Here is a 14,274-nt window from a genome sequence, read left to right on the forward strand (position 1 = left end):
TAGTTGCTTTGCTAATGATTCATTGGTCACTTATTATCGACAGCGCTCGGCGATATCAGATAAATGATAAGACTAGCTCTTATCACAGACAAAACCATCCCAAACAATATTTTTTATACATTCGCTCCAATTCGATACCCTAATTTTAACAACGGTGCACCGGTTTTTGCCGGATCATTTAAAAATAGAGTTTTGACAAGTTTACTTACTTTTTAATTGTTTTTTTTTGTTGTGTTTGAAGCAAGCTAGTTAAAACAATGGGTTTTGAGTTACCAAGGTTTGCTAAATGCTGCTTTTGCATTCCGTTGAAGATAGGAGTGTTACTTATTGGATATTTTTCCATGGTAAGTACCATTATTAAATATATTCTCATAATATATACAAATAACTTTAATAATCTGATTATTTTACTTTAAGCCCCTGACTGTTTCCAATAGCAATTATGCTCAATATAAGATTAATATTTTGTTTTCATTCTATAGATTTTATGTTTAATTAAGTATTCTCCCTATAGTACGGTAGTGACCTGCGGAGGATTATATTTTATTAGCCAAGTAGCTTTCACATAATATTATTCTTGTAACTCAAAACATTTAACAAATAACCCTGTCTTTCTGAACGCTTCGAATAAAAAAGTATCCTGTTTGAATACCAGTCTTTTTACCTTTCAGATAGCATCTTGTTTCACTCTGGCTACTGTATCGTATTCGATCTACAGAGTGCACTCATACGTTGAAGAGACGACTGTCAGGCCGACCCCACAGCAAAATCCAAACCAGGTCTCCCAGAATGCCCTCAGTTTATACATCTCGTTTGGCTACTACCTACTGGTGTTCTTATACAATTTCGTCATCAATCTCATTTTGGTTATTGGTGTGCATAAGGTACGTATATTTTCTTGGTTCACTCAGTTTCATCATATTTCCTCAAAGAATAAATTATAAGCCAGGAAAACCTCCAAAAGTTATGCCACGAAAAGGTCAAAATATGTATCTAAACATCAACAACTAATATGGCATCTTCAACAAAGTATCATGGACAAATTTAAACCTCTTAAACCATAGGGCACTTTAAAAGTTTACGCTTTAAACTCTATGCCAGTGACCCCGCTAGCTTAGTTGGTGAACCGATTGGTGTGTTGAACCAAGAGTCGCATGTTCGAATCCTCTCGAAAACCAAAATATTTCTATTACGTTACTTATATTTGCTTTCAAATACAATCACCGCTTTACGGGTTTTTCTGCAAATTAAAAGGAGACTTTGCCATTTTTTTTTGTATTTTGCGCTTATAAACCACACCTGAATTTTTACAAAGAACACGAAAGTTATCATCCTAGTGACTCAGTTTGCATATGAACAACGGCAATCTCCTGACTATCGCAAGTTGAATCATCTAAACTAAGTACCCTAAAATTTCCTGATATTATGATAAAGTACTAACTCACAACTTACTTAGAAAATATTCATTACTAAGATTGTGTCTCGATGACATAATAATGCGGCTGGCTGTATCAATCACGTTCTTTCGGTTGTTCGGCGTTAAGATAACAAGGAAAACAATATTATTTACAGGTGAAACATCAACAGTTCTTGCAAATTTATCAGTACCGGTATTTTCATATCTTAGATTAATGGTTTGCTTTTCATTTCGTAGTTGTAAGATCATAATTAATAATAATTATTCTTTCGTGCAAGCGGGAAAGTTTGTAAGGGTAAGAAAAGTTCAAGACATTTTGTTCATGGAAGAGGACGTGTCTGGACTGACAGCGTCCCAAAGCCACCCTAAGCACAATGGGCCGATTTCTAGCATACGTGTGGAAAAGCGAGCCCGACACCAGTAACCATGTTCAAAGAGTTCTTGATCAGCGTCAATGATAGACTCATTAGTAAAGCGACTGGCTCGTTAAACCATCGTTGTGAGGTTTAATTTTCTCCATTGTATTAATTCTATTTGAATGCTCGATTGACGATAGTATCGGTTTATATACACCGTTACAGGCGTAAATTTCGTCGTCAATATTCAACATACCTACGCCAGTTTAACTAACTCAACTATTTTTTCTTTCAGAATAATACAAAATACATGCGTTTCTACTTCACGGCGACACAGATCTTGTTTGCTCTGAGTATAGCGTTGGTAGTGGTTACTGCTGTGTTCATGGGCTTTTTAGCGACAGTTCCAGTTCTCAAATGGAGTTGTAAGTTACATTATGTCCTTCCATTTACCTATGATATTTTATGTGAATAAAAGCTCATAGAATCGAGACATTTCATTTGAGTTACGATACGTATTACGTTAATTTTTAAGTCAAAAGGAAAAGACTCCACAATGCAAAGTGCACGATTTTTCTCGCCTCGTTTAAGACAGTACCGTCGCTGCTAAACTTGAACATTTTTATTTTATTTTACATGTTCTCAAGCTTAGATTATAGGTATATAATCTAAGTTCTCAAGTGTCTATTTTTGGATTTGATTTCGAAATTCAAGGGTTGTGCATATTTTTATTTTCTAACATGCAACATTTTTTTTTCAGTCACCCTTCTTGCGTGCTTGGTCATCGTCAGAAGTTATTATTTATCAATAGAAGAGGAGAGGAAAAAGCCAGCAGTATATGAGCTGCAGCCTTATACTCCCGTGCCTCAAGGACCAACAATGGCTTAGAGACGCATAACATCTTCTTTACTTTTAACTCTTTCATTTATTAAAGGTTCTCCTTATTAAATAAATGAGTTTGGACAGAGATTTGAAAAAGTTAAAAGAGTTCAATATTTTCTTACAGAAAAATTGGACATATCTATTGGACTAACCTTAGTGTTATTATAAGTCAATTTGTTAATAGTTAATAGCAACGACCAAAATAAAAATATGTTTCAAAAGATTTCGTGCTTTACTGTCCTGCCTTTATATTAAAATATGTTCCGTTTTTTGCCGTACAAAAAATATAATACAACCGACCAAGTACGAGTTGGACTCTTGACTATGAGGGTTTTGTATAAATCGGCTACAAAACCAAATCGACACGGTGAAAATCTGAGGAATGGAACAATTTAATAATTACCCGATAAACTTACAACTGTGTTTGTTATTAAAGCGGCATCAGAAATATATCTGTGAAAATTTCAAATGTCTAGAATTATAATTTACGGTTCACGACAACAGCCAACGCGTCGAAGCGGCCGGACGGACAGACAGCGGTGCCTCCGTAGGTTAGTTAATAGTTCCGTTGTGTTCGATACCCTAAAAGTACAGCAGTGTTAAGTTTCTTCAAATAAAAAATAATCACCGTTCAGAACATTGCTTTGATTTCGTTGAAAACATTTTACAAAGTACAATCTAAAAAGGCAACTTACTGCATCATTTCAAAAATATTATTACAAAGGGCTGGCAGCACTAAGCTTAATGTCAAAATACTGTGACGCTGATAAAAATAGTATCATATTGCAACGTGTATCGGAACTCTCTTTCTAAGAAGCTGGAAGTTACCAAGTGTGGTGTCGATATCTCTTTCTGTTGTAACAGATTAGATTTATTCGAGTTATACGTAAAACGTTGCGATGTGATCGTATCATTACATTGAATTTTCTTAATTATTTATGAAATAAAGTCAATAATTCTGGATTAATCCATGATAACAACACTTATTAAACATAGAGGCTGAAGATTAACGAAATGGCAAGCAGTAAACAGAGTTTTACGGCTGCTCAAAATCAGGTTCGTGATTTACGAGGCGCGAATCTTTCGAATATATTTTTGGATTCATAATGCGCCGATTATTGTTAGTTATGGTTGGGAATTTGTAGTACGAGAGTTATAAAGTATGTTTGTTGTATTTTAAGCTCGTACAATGGATAAACGAGGCGGGTATGGCCGAGGGAGGCCGAAGGGCCGAATTGTTAAGAAAAGTCATCGAACTGTTGCTTCACCAGTGCTCTTCAATGCTCCCAGTGTATGTAGAAAACGTATTGAGCTTCGTCAACGACAAATCTACCGAAGTCAGGAAACAGGTCATATCTTTTATTGAAGATTTAAGGTAAGTGAACATGCTTATGCTGTTGTTTTTTTTCTGTTGGTCTTTTGTACTGATTGGAGACTATGTTCTGTTTTGTTTGCTATACTGATTTCTAATTTCACTATAAAAACTAGTTTAATACCTAAATCAACTAAGTTACAGGCAATCTTGAATCCTATTCTGACAAAATTGGCTAAATAGATAAATAATTATTCTTATCTATATCTTTAAAAGTTAAAAGCATTTTGGTATTAAATAAGGTACACTTTTTAAATATACTTTGAGTGTCTTAAGTTCAAACTTATAGAGGTTTAGTTACCCACAATATTTGTAAAAAAACCTTTTTCATATTTCAGTAAACAACACCCAGACTTCTTACCAAAAATAATAGGGCAGCTTCGGCTATTGGTTATTGACGGTGTGATTGCTGTCCAAAAGAGAGCCATACAGGCATCCAGTATTATTTACCGTAACACTCTCATATGGATATGTAAGGGTACCGCAGATATCTCAGACATGCAGCTAGTCTGGGAGAACATCACACAACTGAAGGTTTGTATTAAATCAGTTTATCGCTACATAATACTAGTTAGACATTGTATACAGAGCAGATCATGATCAAGACCAATAATTATGGAAATTGGCCAATGTGCAGCTGTGGATGTATCTGGCTGATATTGAAACATTAAATTCTTAGTTATTAAAATGTTAATTCAATTTACTTTGTTCGACCACCATAATATAATAAATAAGATTTATGAATGTTGCATTTGTTTGGCTGTTTTCACCGAATACTAAGTGAATTGTATCTACCTATAGTGATTAATTTTATGCTATTACAGTTAAGAGAAAATAGAATATGTTATTGTTAAAATATGATGTTTTTGTTGCAATTCTGCATCAGAAGTAAAGGTACGGCAGTACTATCTGTTTTTCTATTCTCCACAGTTGCTAGTCCTAAATATGATAGACAATGATAACGAAGGTATTAGGACCCACTCAATCAAGTTCTTGGAGGAGGTAGTGTTACTGCAGACAACCAGTGAAGGCTCTGGAGATGAGTTCAGCCTGGAGACACTGCCTCCAAACCTCACTTTCATCAATCGACGGGCTTTAGAAGAAGAATCTGAGTGAGTATTGTTTTATTATAAATCTGTAAGTTGTTTACAATAATACTACTACTATTATGAGATAAAATGTTCATATGTAGTTTACTATTTAGCTTTTAAAAGTTGCCCTTTATATGTCACATCTTGGATGCTCTGGTTCTGAAATAGAAGTGGTGTACAAATTCAGTTATGTGCTGTACTGCCAGCTGATACTAAGCAGTCCTCACTTCCTTTTAAGCAGTCTCAGGTCGAGTAGGATGTTATATGTCAGGATGTTATATCTACCAGCAAGTATACCAAACCTTGACACCTGTAAAGTTGTTAAAACCTTGAAGAATTTTCATTAATATCTTGACAGGAAACCACATAAAAGTCGTAATGATAATAATTTTCAACTGTTTTACTTATAACAGTTTTCTCCCTTTTCCAGGCACATTTTCAAATTGCTAGTAAAATTCCACAACTCCCAACACATATCTAGCGTGAACTTGATGGCTTGTATGACGACACTGTGCCTACTCGCTAAGTTCAGACCAAAGTTCATGCCCCGAGTCATACAAGCGTTAGGCGACTTGCACACAACACTGCCACCAACACTATCTCAGTCACAGGTCAATTCAGTGAGGAAACACCTGAAAATGCTCCTTGTGAATCTCATAAAGCATCCGTCATCGAATGACATGATGCCGCAATTGACGCAGCTGCTGATAGATATAGGGATGACGACACAGGAGATTAATAAGGCTATACCTAAAGAGAGGAGGAATAAACGATTGGGCGAAATCAAGAATGGTGACACCCCTGCAAAGAGGATTAGGATAGATTCTCCTCAGTCGAACAGCCAGGGAAGTGATAGCAACAGCAACAGTAAGGCAGACTTTAACGCGTATGATGATGACAGTCAACCCCCAGTAACATCAACCAGCCAAATAAGTACAGAAAAGTTGGTAGTAACGGAAGACTCGCTGTTCGACGGTCTTAACAATGTTGAAAATGTTGTTAACCTTGTAACAAGCACACTGGTCAACTGTCTACCCACTGAAATGCCTTCTAACTTCATAAGTGCCTACAAACCCATCCCTAACTCGGGCAGCAAGGTACAGAAGAGGAATCTAGCCAAAATGATTCTGGCTGTCATCAATAAAGAAGAGCCTGTAATACCACAAGCACCAACTACCTCCTTATCTGACTTGGCTGCGAAAATACCTTTACTGAGAGATGATGAAGAAAAAGTGACCCTGAAAAATGCTGTAGCTAAGTTACAAGAGTCTACCAAAGCCGATAGACAGATTGAAAGCGCAGTATCGAAGCTTATGGAGGAAACGAGACAGGAACACTTGAAGGAAGAGGAGAGAAAACAAAAGGACAAAGAGAAACCTGTCCCTCCGCCAACACCCACTGTACCAAAGTTAAAACAGAAGGTGAAGCTACTAAAACTGCAGGAAATCACTCGTCCCATCCCCAAACAGATTAAAGAAAGGTTGATAGTGCAAGCAGTTGGAAGGATACTCAACGCGGAAACAGAAAGCATTATCGGTGGAGCTGCAAACATACGTGCAAAGTTCATAACAATATTCGCATCAAGTTACACACCAGAATTGAGGGATTTGGTCCTTAATTACATATTAGACGACCCCGCAAGCAGGATCGACTTAGCTCTATCATGGTTGTACGAAGAGTACGCTTTCATGCAAGGTTTTAACCGTCACCCAGTTACCTTACAACCCAAAGTCCATGAGAAACACGATCAGAATTACAACCAGTTGCTCTGTGCGTTGATCACTCAGATTTGTGAAAGAGGTGATCCGGTCATGGATAGTTCTAAGGAGATGTTGTTAAAAAGGATTTATTCAGAGTGTCCAGTTGTTACTGATGAGGCAGTCGATTACTTGAAGCATTTGGTGACGGAGGATAAGGTGGCGTTTTTAGCTCTAGAGTTGTTGGAGGAGCTGTGTATTATGAGGCCACCGAGGGCGCATAAGTTTGTGTCGTCGTTGCTTTGTCATGTGTGTAAGTATTACTATCTTTTCCTTTCCTTTTTATTTTAGATATTGCTTAGTTTGTACCTCATTGCTTTTGCCCATCGTTCATGTCACTGGTCTGACTTTTTGGTCTACTAAAGTAGCGGAAAAAATGCATTATTTAATCAAACAGTCTAGTCTAAAAATTCCGTAAAACTGAATACTTCTTGAGACAGAACAATTTCGGAAGATAGTCGAATTAATACAATTGCTGCCTAACACAACAAAAAATCCCCCAAAAAAACATAAATCAGAAATGTCCCCTATTCCAGTGAATGAAAACGAGGAAATCCGCGATGCTGCCCTGAAAGCTTCGGTGAAGATCTACAAGCGCGGCACGGAGGCGGTCCGCAAGGTGGTGGAGAAGCACGCGCTGCTGTACCTGGGCTTCCTGTCGCTGGCGCAGCCGCCGCCCGAGCTGCGCGGGGCCCGCGTCTGGACCGACGACCTCTACCACGTCTGTCTCACTCTCGTCATGGCGCTGCTCGCTGAGAATGAAGGTCAGAGTACATGTGGGGTCTTGTGAAGACGTTTTGTTGTTAGTGCTTTTGTAGATATTGTACGTGAGATGGGTCGACCATAGAAATTTCAAAAGGAGTGAAGGAAAGGGAGAGCGGTAGCAGGACAAAGGCTGTAAATGATGGTGGAGGCATTTATTATAAAAATCTTTTGCATAGTATTTCGATTTTGCATTGGTTTTAGTTGTTCTAAACATCTATTTTGGATATTTTAAGGTCAAAAAGTTCATAGTAAATTCTTAATCATAATAATCACGTGCCAACTGAGTGCCTATTTGTCTGTACATTCCTCTTAACTTGACAAAGATATCATTACATTTAACGGTTACTTTTCCTAGGCATCGTTTTAGAATAAGTTAATTATATGTAACATCAACAAAATTCATAGTCTTAAGTAAATACGTTTAAATCATTTTCTCATACCAACAGAGTTGATAATCGAGGTGGCTCGTGTGTACGGTAGCGCGGGGTCGGAGGCCAAGCGCTGCGTGTTGCGCGGCATCGAGTCCCCGCTGCGGGCGGCGGCCGCGCGCCAGCCCGCCGCGCTCAGCCCCGCCTTCAGCGCGCTGCTGGACGAGTGTCCGCGCGGGGCCGAGACCCTGCTCACCAGGCTCGTGCATATATTCACTGAGAAAGGTATGTCTTAATCCCCGGTTATCAATTTTAAGGTAATTGCATAGTACAAGTCACTAACCCAATCACCACTGTGTTAGATGTGATGCGCCAAGTGTTGAGGATGCGCAGAAACCTTGCTTAACCAATAACTGGTCTCCATTGTGATTACCACTGCGTGTGATTTGCTGTAGTTGCGATCCCCGCATATATCCAAATCCTTATTCTAAGTTTGCAAAATAGCAATCTCAATTTTGTAGAATACTACTTTTAGTAGTATTTCTAGCTCTTAATCAATAAACTGCACAAAATACATAAAGCCTTCTTTAAACATTTCTTTTCTCAATGAAGTAAGAAAAAACTGTCCAGCAACTGTAGGACATGATAGGGTGTAATATTATGAAATAAAATCTATGTAGCTGCCTCATTTGTAACTGCTTATCATATTGTTATTCAGTGATTATACGTATTCTTTTGTCAACAGCGCCCCCTTCGCCGGAGTTGGTGTCTAAAGTGCGGGAGTTGTACGCTACGCGGGTGTCGGACGTGCGGTTCCTGATACCGGTACTCACGGGCCTGTCTAAGAGAGAGGTAAGGATAAGCGCAACTTAAACAATCAAACATGTTTGTCAAAACTGTGATTTGTAAAATTGCAGGACTGTTGTAAAGTCAAAGTTCTCGAGTTCGCTACAACATACAAGCTAACCCACTTTCGAATGTGGAGGGCGATTTAGAAAAAAATCTCGGCTCTCGTGTTTCAGACGAATGTAAAATGTGGGTCCTGAGTCTCATTTTGTTGGGTCTATGGTAATGGAACAGAGAGCAAAGACTGCAACATGTTTTACGAAACCAAAAACTGAGCGTTTCACATTTTTGAATCTTTTATCCCCTATTATATGTATATGATATTATTAAAATATAACAATATTTTAAATTTTATTGATAACCATTAAGAATAAATTATTATTAATCTATAAAATTGCGATTTGTTCTTAGATTTTGGCCGCACTACCAAAGCTTATCAAACAAAACCCAATGGTTGTAAAGGAAGTCTTCAACAAGCTGCTAGGCCTGCAGAATCCACACGATGAAAATGCACCAGGTAATACAATATTGAGTTTATTCAACAAGCTAAAAACCACCTGTATGTGCATGCTTTTAGTACGAAATAACTATAGAAAAAGCACCAATAGTCCATAATTTTACATTGCTAAAAAGCACTTTATTCGCTTGTCATAGAGTACTATTTGCTATAATCACATAGTTACTGAAAATAACGCTGAACGCAATAACGCTTTAAATTTATTAATTGTTTAAGGTTTGTGCGTTTGTGGTTTGGTAGAGATATTTTTGTGACAAAGAAATTCATTATTTTGTACCTTACAGTTAATACCATTACAGTTTATTTTCGATTGTCATAAAAACACCTCTACTGCGCTCTTTAATAATTTATTTGATACCGTTTTACTCACGCGTATTTATCGGGATGGCCAAGCTAGTTTCGGACCTAATCAGAGTCCTTAATTAATCATAAGCTGACTTCGGTTGGCTCTACACGGTGATTTTTTAGTCGTCTTACGAAAGCAGCCCAGTTCATGTATCCGACGTAAAATACCCCTAGGCGCGATTTTTTTTTTTATCATCATCTAAGATAATAAGTACGAAGAAAGATTAAACAAGAGAAATCTGATATATACTCTTAAAAATGATAAAAACTCCGCCGCCCGCGCCCCTCACCATTGTTACAAGGCTCGGACCGCGCTTGCAACAGAGCTGTGTTTCTAAAAAATTACGAATTGCATCACAATATTGAATAAAAATTGCATTTTAAATTTATTCAAATCGCATAATTACCTATTGTTTAATCATGAACGTGTTCTAGTCATTGGATACATGAACTGGGCTGCTTTTGTAAGACGACTAAAAAATCACGGTGTATAACTAGTCGGGACATCCAGACAAATATTCGTGAGTCATCCCTTATTAAATAAATAATTATGAATCTGCTTCACGTTATAAGTTTATGCAACTATTTATTTCATATCACCCTTTTTAAATTGCTAAGTCTTTATTCACGGTCTATTACTCTCGGACCAAAGAACTTTGTTTTCTACTTCTAATCCATTTCATTTCTTTTGTATTTCAGTGTATAGTGTTATGATTTGTAAGTAATATAATTTAATAGTAATTTAATTTATAATGATACACGAAACTGCCTAAAATGAATATTTATTTGTATAAATGAAACAGGAGTGTTTTAATCAATCACCGATTTACGTTGAATGAAATTCGTCCTGTGTAGAATTAAATAAAAAGCATTGCTGGTTCGAATGTGAGTGAAAATAATTATAATCAATGCTGCCTAATTAATTAACTCTAACTTCATCTTAGTTTATGTAGTCTAAGCCTTTTAATATCGTCTGCCCATATCGTACTTAGCCTACAGGGATTTCGCCGTCCAAATCTTTGTCTGGCAGTTGTAAATCTAATCTATCTACCGTCGTCACGTTTGGCTAACATATGAATAAGCTAGCAGGAATAGGATGGATGATATAACAATAGATGGAGGAGTATAGATAAACAAAGGGAAGCCTATGTCCAGCAGTGGGTTATTCAAGGCTGATGGTGATGAAACCAGGTCAAAATTATCTGGAAATTTTAACTGAACTATGGATATGTTGTTTCATTGATTATCGGAATGCCTATTATATGCTTATTGTAGGTTAAAAACGTTGCACTTGGCTCAATTAATTCTATAAAGATGAGATAAGGCTTCTTCGTCTTCGTTCTAAAAGTTGAATAACATTGTCGCGTGCGTACCTAGTAAAAGTGACGCTTATTGTAAGGCCCTAGACAACGGACCGCATTTCAACTGCAATCCAACCGCAAATTGCATTTGAAGTGCAGTTAACACAACTTCAATATAACTGCAATCTACTGCACTGTAGGTTTGCAGTAGTGCAATGCAATTGCTTTCGGATTGCAGGTTAAATGCGGTCCATCTGTCTAAAGTCTAACTTTAAGAATAGAACGTGGTCCCAAAAAAAACATGTATGGAGATACGATAAACTGCGATACGCTTGCTCACCTTTGATGGCTGATTGGACTTATGATTTATATAATGTGTTCGGGAACCAATAAATTCCTTTTGTTGCAGTCACTCCGGCCGAGCTCTTGGTGGCTCTGCATCTTATAGACCCGAGTAAGGCGGATATCATGTACATTATCAAGGCCACAGCGCTGTGCTTCGCAGAGAAACAGACGTATACACAAGATGTAAGTAGAACATTTTCGTTTTTGTAGTATTTAATTTGTTTCATAAATGATGCGATTTCTTCGATATTTTAGTTTTGAGTTGTATTTATGCGAATTGGTGTTTTATGCAATTGGCTTAAGAACTGAAATTGTATTTACAATGTTGTGTGGTCAAGCTGGCTCAATATTCAGAAAGTGGTCTGTCGAAAAAGTAGCGTAGTAACGTGTTTTTAAGCCTATATATCAGGATTTTGTTCAAGCCAAACATATTTATTTATTTCGTTAATTTGTTCTATACCTACACCTCTTTTTCCATGGAAAGCTAAATTACTAAGATAAAATACTCAATACTTCATTGCTTCCATAGCATACATCTTTTAAGATTTATTTACGATTTTATCTCCATACAGGTACTATCAGCAGTATTACAAAGGTTATCAGAGGAGCCAGAAGTCCCCGTTCTGATGATGCGGACGGTGTTGCAAGCGTTAACACTATATCCCTCTATGGGGCCTCTCGTACTCAATATACTGCAGTTGCTTATGGAGAAAGAGGTTTGAATTGTGTATAATTAAAGTAGGGTAATTCGAAGTCTCTCTTGATTAAATTAGATCTCAGGAGAGGGGCGAGGAGGGTATTGAAACCAGATTAACTCAATTTATGCCATGTAATGTGTTTAATAGTAAAAACTTTCGCTTTCTACAACTTTTGAAAGGGTTTGGGCGATGAATATAAAACAAATTAAATTCTCTTAATTTATTCGGGAGCCATGATGCCACGGACAAAAAGACATCGTACGGGTGGTGCGGTGTATTGCCCGTGCGATATATAACTTGCTGGAATGAATATTTTCTGTTCTACTTTTATTTATAACTTTAAATATCTAATATTGGTTTTGTGTTGCCCCGTAGGTTTGGACGAACAAAGTAGTGTGGGAGGGCTGGGTGAAGTGCTGCCTGCGGCTGGCGCCTATGTCGGGCGCGCTGCTGGCGGGGCTGGGGCGGCGCGCGCTGGCGGCGGCGGGCGGCGTGCCCGGCCTGCTGGCGGCCCTGCGCGCGCACGTGGCCGCGCTGCCGCCGCGCGCCGCCGCGCAGCTGCCCGCGGACGTGCGCGCGCTCTGCCAGGTCAGTAGTGTGGGAGGGCTGGGTGAAGTGCTGCCTGCGGCTGGCGCCTATGTCGGGCGCGCTGCTGGCGGGGCTGGGGCGGCGCGCGCTGGCGGCGGCGGGCGGCGTGCCCGGCCTGCTGGCGGCCCTGCGCGCGCACGTGGCCGCGCTGCCGCCGCGCGCCGCCGCGCAGCTGCCCGCGGACGTGCGCGCGCTCTGCCAGGTCACTACACTCAACGCGACGTGTCGCTTGTTCCATCCTCGCGTAGAACAAGCAATACCTGTGTCTGGGTGTCTTTGCTCATGCGTTTTGAATGTTTGTGAAACTACCCTAAGCAGCGGTAGCCGTACAGCGTATCATTGTTTCAAGAATTGCAGACGCAAACCATATTTCTCGAAGCAGAAATATTTTTTGAGTAATCAAATTTAGCCAAAAATAGCTTAGGTGAAAAATATTTTAAGAAATCATCAAATCGACAAATTAATCCTTGCTACCTCAGCTAGCCACCACAATCAAGAGATTCGTATAAAAATCTTGGGCGCCTCATGAAAATGAACCGACTCACAGAAAGCTTTCTGATGGACCAAAGATCCTTGACTAGTACTATAAAATATGGTTACAACAATAACCTCTATACTTCCAGCAGGAGCCGGTAGCATTCAGTACTCCGCCCCCGACCGCGGCGGTCCCCCAGGCGGTCCCGCCCCCAGCCGCCCCCGTCCCGCCGCCCACAGCCGTCGAACCTTTACCGCCCGGAATGGAATAGTGGTCAAACAACCTTATGTGGTATATCATGGACCTATACCTTGCCGAACCCCGCGAAAACTGAGTGAAGACAGTGTGAAATTGATAATAATGTGTAATAATAATAGATGTTATAATTTTCAGCATTTTTGGGTAACGATATTCATAAAATTGTATCGATCGTTTCCATTTATAATTTGTAATAGTTTTGTGTCGACTTTGGATTGTTCAAATCTGTTTTCTCATAGAGTGGGGTCAATTGAAAGAGATACAAATAATACCAGCTTATAATTCTCACGGTAGAGCAGGCCTCTTTCCATATTTTGAATTCAGACTACGAATAATTAACGAACGCCTTAATCAATTTGCCAGATTAAAGATACATTATATGTAAATTAGAATATATAATTTTGTTACGTTTAATATTCAAATATAAACCACAAGCAATAAAATGATTTGAATTACGAACGCTCATGTAAAAAGGTATTTACTATGTATATTTTACGACTACGGTTTTGAAAATAAATGTAGATTTTAAGGTTATATATTTCATTTTTCACTTGGCAACCCCGTTTCACCATTTTTTTTTATGCAAACCAGTATTTTTGGTATACTGCATTATAATTTCGTGAAAACGAACAAATAATTTGTTAAAAACAAATACCCGTTCTCTTTAATTTGTAAATAATTTAGGTTTTGTTTGACTTGTCTAACTGGCTAACAAGAAGAGTAATATGAGCTTTATAAATAAATACTTTAGGTACACAATCCACTGTCATATTAATGTTTAGTGAATTTTACGTTTTATCAATATGTTTATAAGGGCTATTTTTCAATTATACTTTTCAATACTATTGAGATGGCATTGGCTTAAATGAAATGCACACGGATTTCCGAAGTTA

General features: G+C 38.3%; 2 protein-coding genes and 1 long non-coding RNA gene across 3 annotated transcripts; all 3 read left to right on the forward strand.

Annotated features, from left to right (window-relative positions):
- Positions 1-117: 117 nt before the first annotated feature.
- On the forward strand, positions 118-2,878 carry LOC113503823. The gene is made up of 4 exons (XM_026885920.1): positions 118-344; positions 672-884; positions 2,069-2,198; positions 2,534-2,878. The coding sequence occupies exons 1-4, from the start codon at positions 258-260 to the stop codon at positions 2,659-2,661; spliced, it is 558 nt and encodes a 185-aa protein (XP_026741721.1). The 5' UTR covers positions 118-257; the 3' UTR covers positions 2,662-2,878.
- Positions 2,879-3,445: 567 nt separating this feature from the next.
- On the forward strand, positions 3,446-12,802 carry LOC113503924 (symplekin-like; the record flags this gene model as incomplete). Its single annotated transcript, XM_026886067.1, has 14 exons — positions 3,446-3,711; positions 3,837-4,030; positions 4,366-4,561; positions 4,958-5,139; positions 5,549-7,128; positions 7,412-7,639; positions 8,087-8,293; positions 8,754-8,860; positions 9,266-9,371; positions 10,416-10,433; positions 11,427-11,545; positions 11,935-12,078; positions 12,436-12,468; positions 12,671-12,802. Coding segments are annotated over exons 1-14 (3,288 nt in total), but the record flags the coding sequence as incomplete, so codon positions are not given.
- A 2-nt stretch (positions 12,803-12,804) lies between these two features.
- LOC113503734 lies at positions 12,805-13,913 on the forward strand. Its single transcript, XR_003401498.1, has 2 exons — positions 12,805-12,850; positions 13,272-13,913. It is a non-coding gene; the product is annotated as an uncharacterized LOC113503734 (long non-coding RNA).
- The last annotated feature ends 361 nt before the right edge of the window (positions 13,914-14,274 follow it).

This window comes from Trichoplusia ni, chromosome 20, assembly GCF_003590095.1.
Source record: "Trichoplusia ni isolate ovarian cell line Hi5 chromosome 20, tn1, whole genome shotgun sequence".
Lineage (NCBI taxonomy): Eukaryota > Metazoa > Arthropoda > Insecta > Lepidoptera > Noctuidae > Trichoplusia > Trichoplusia ni.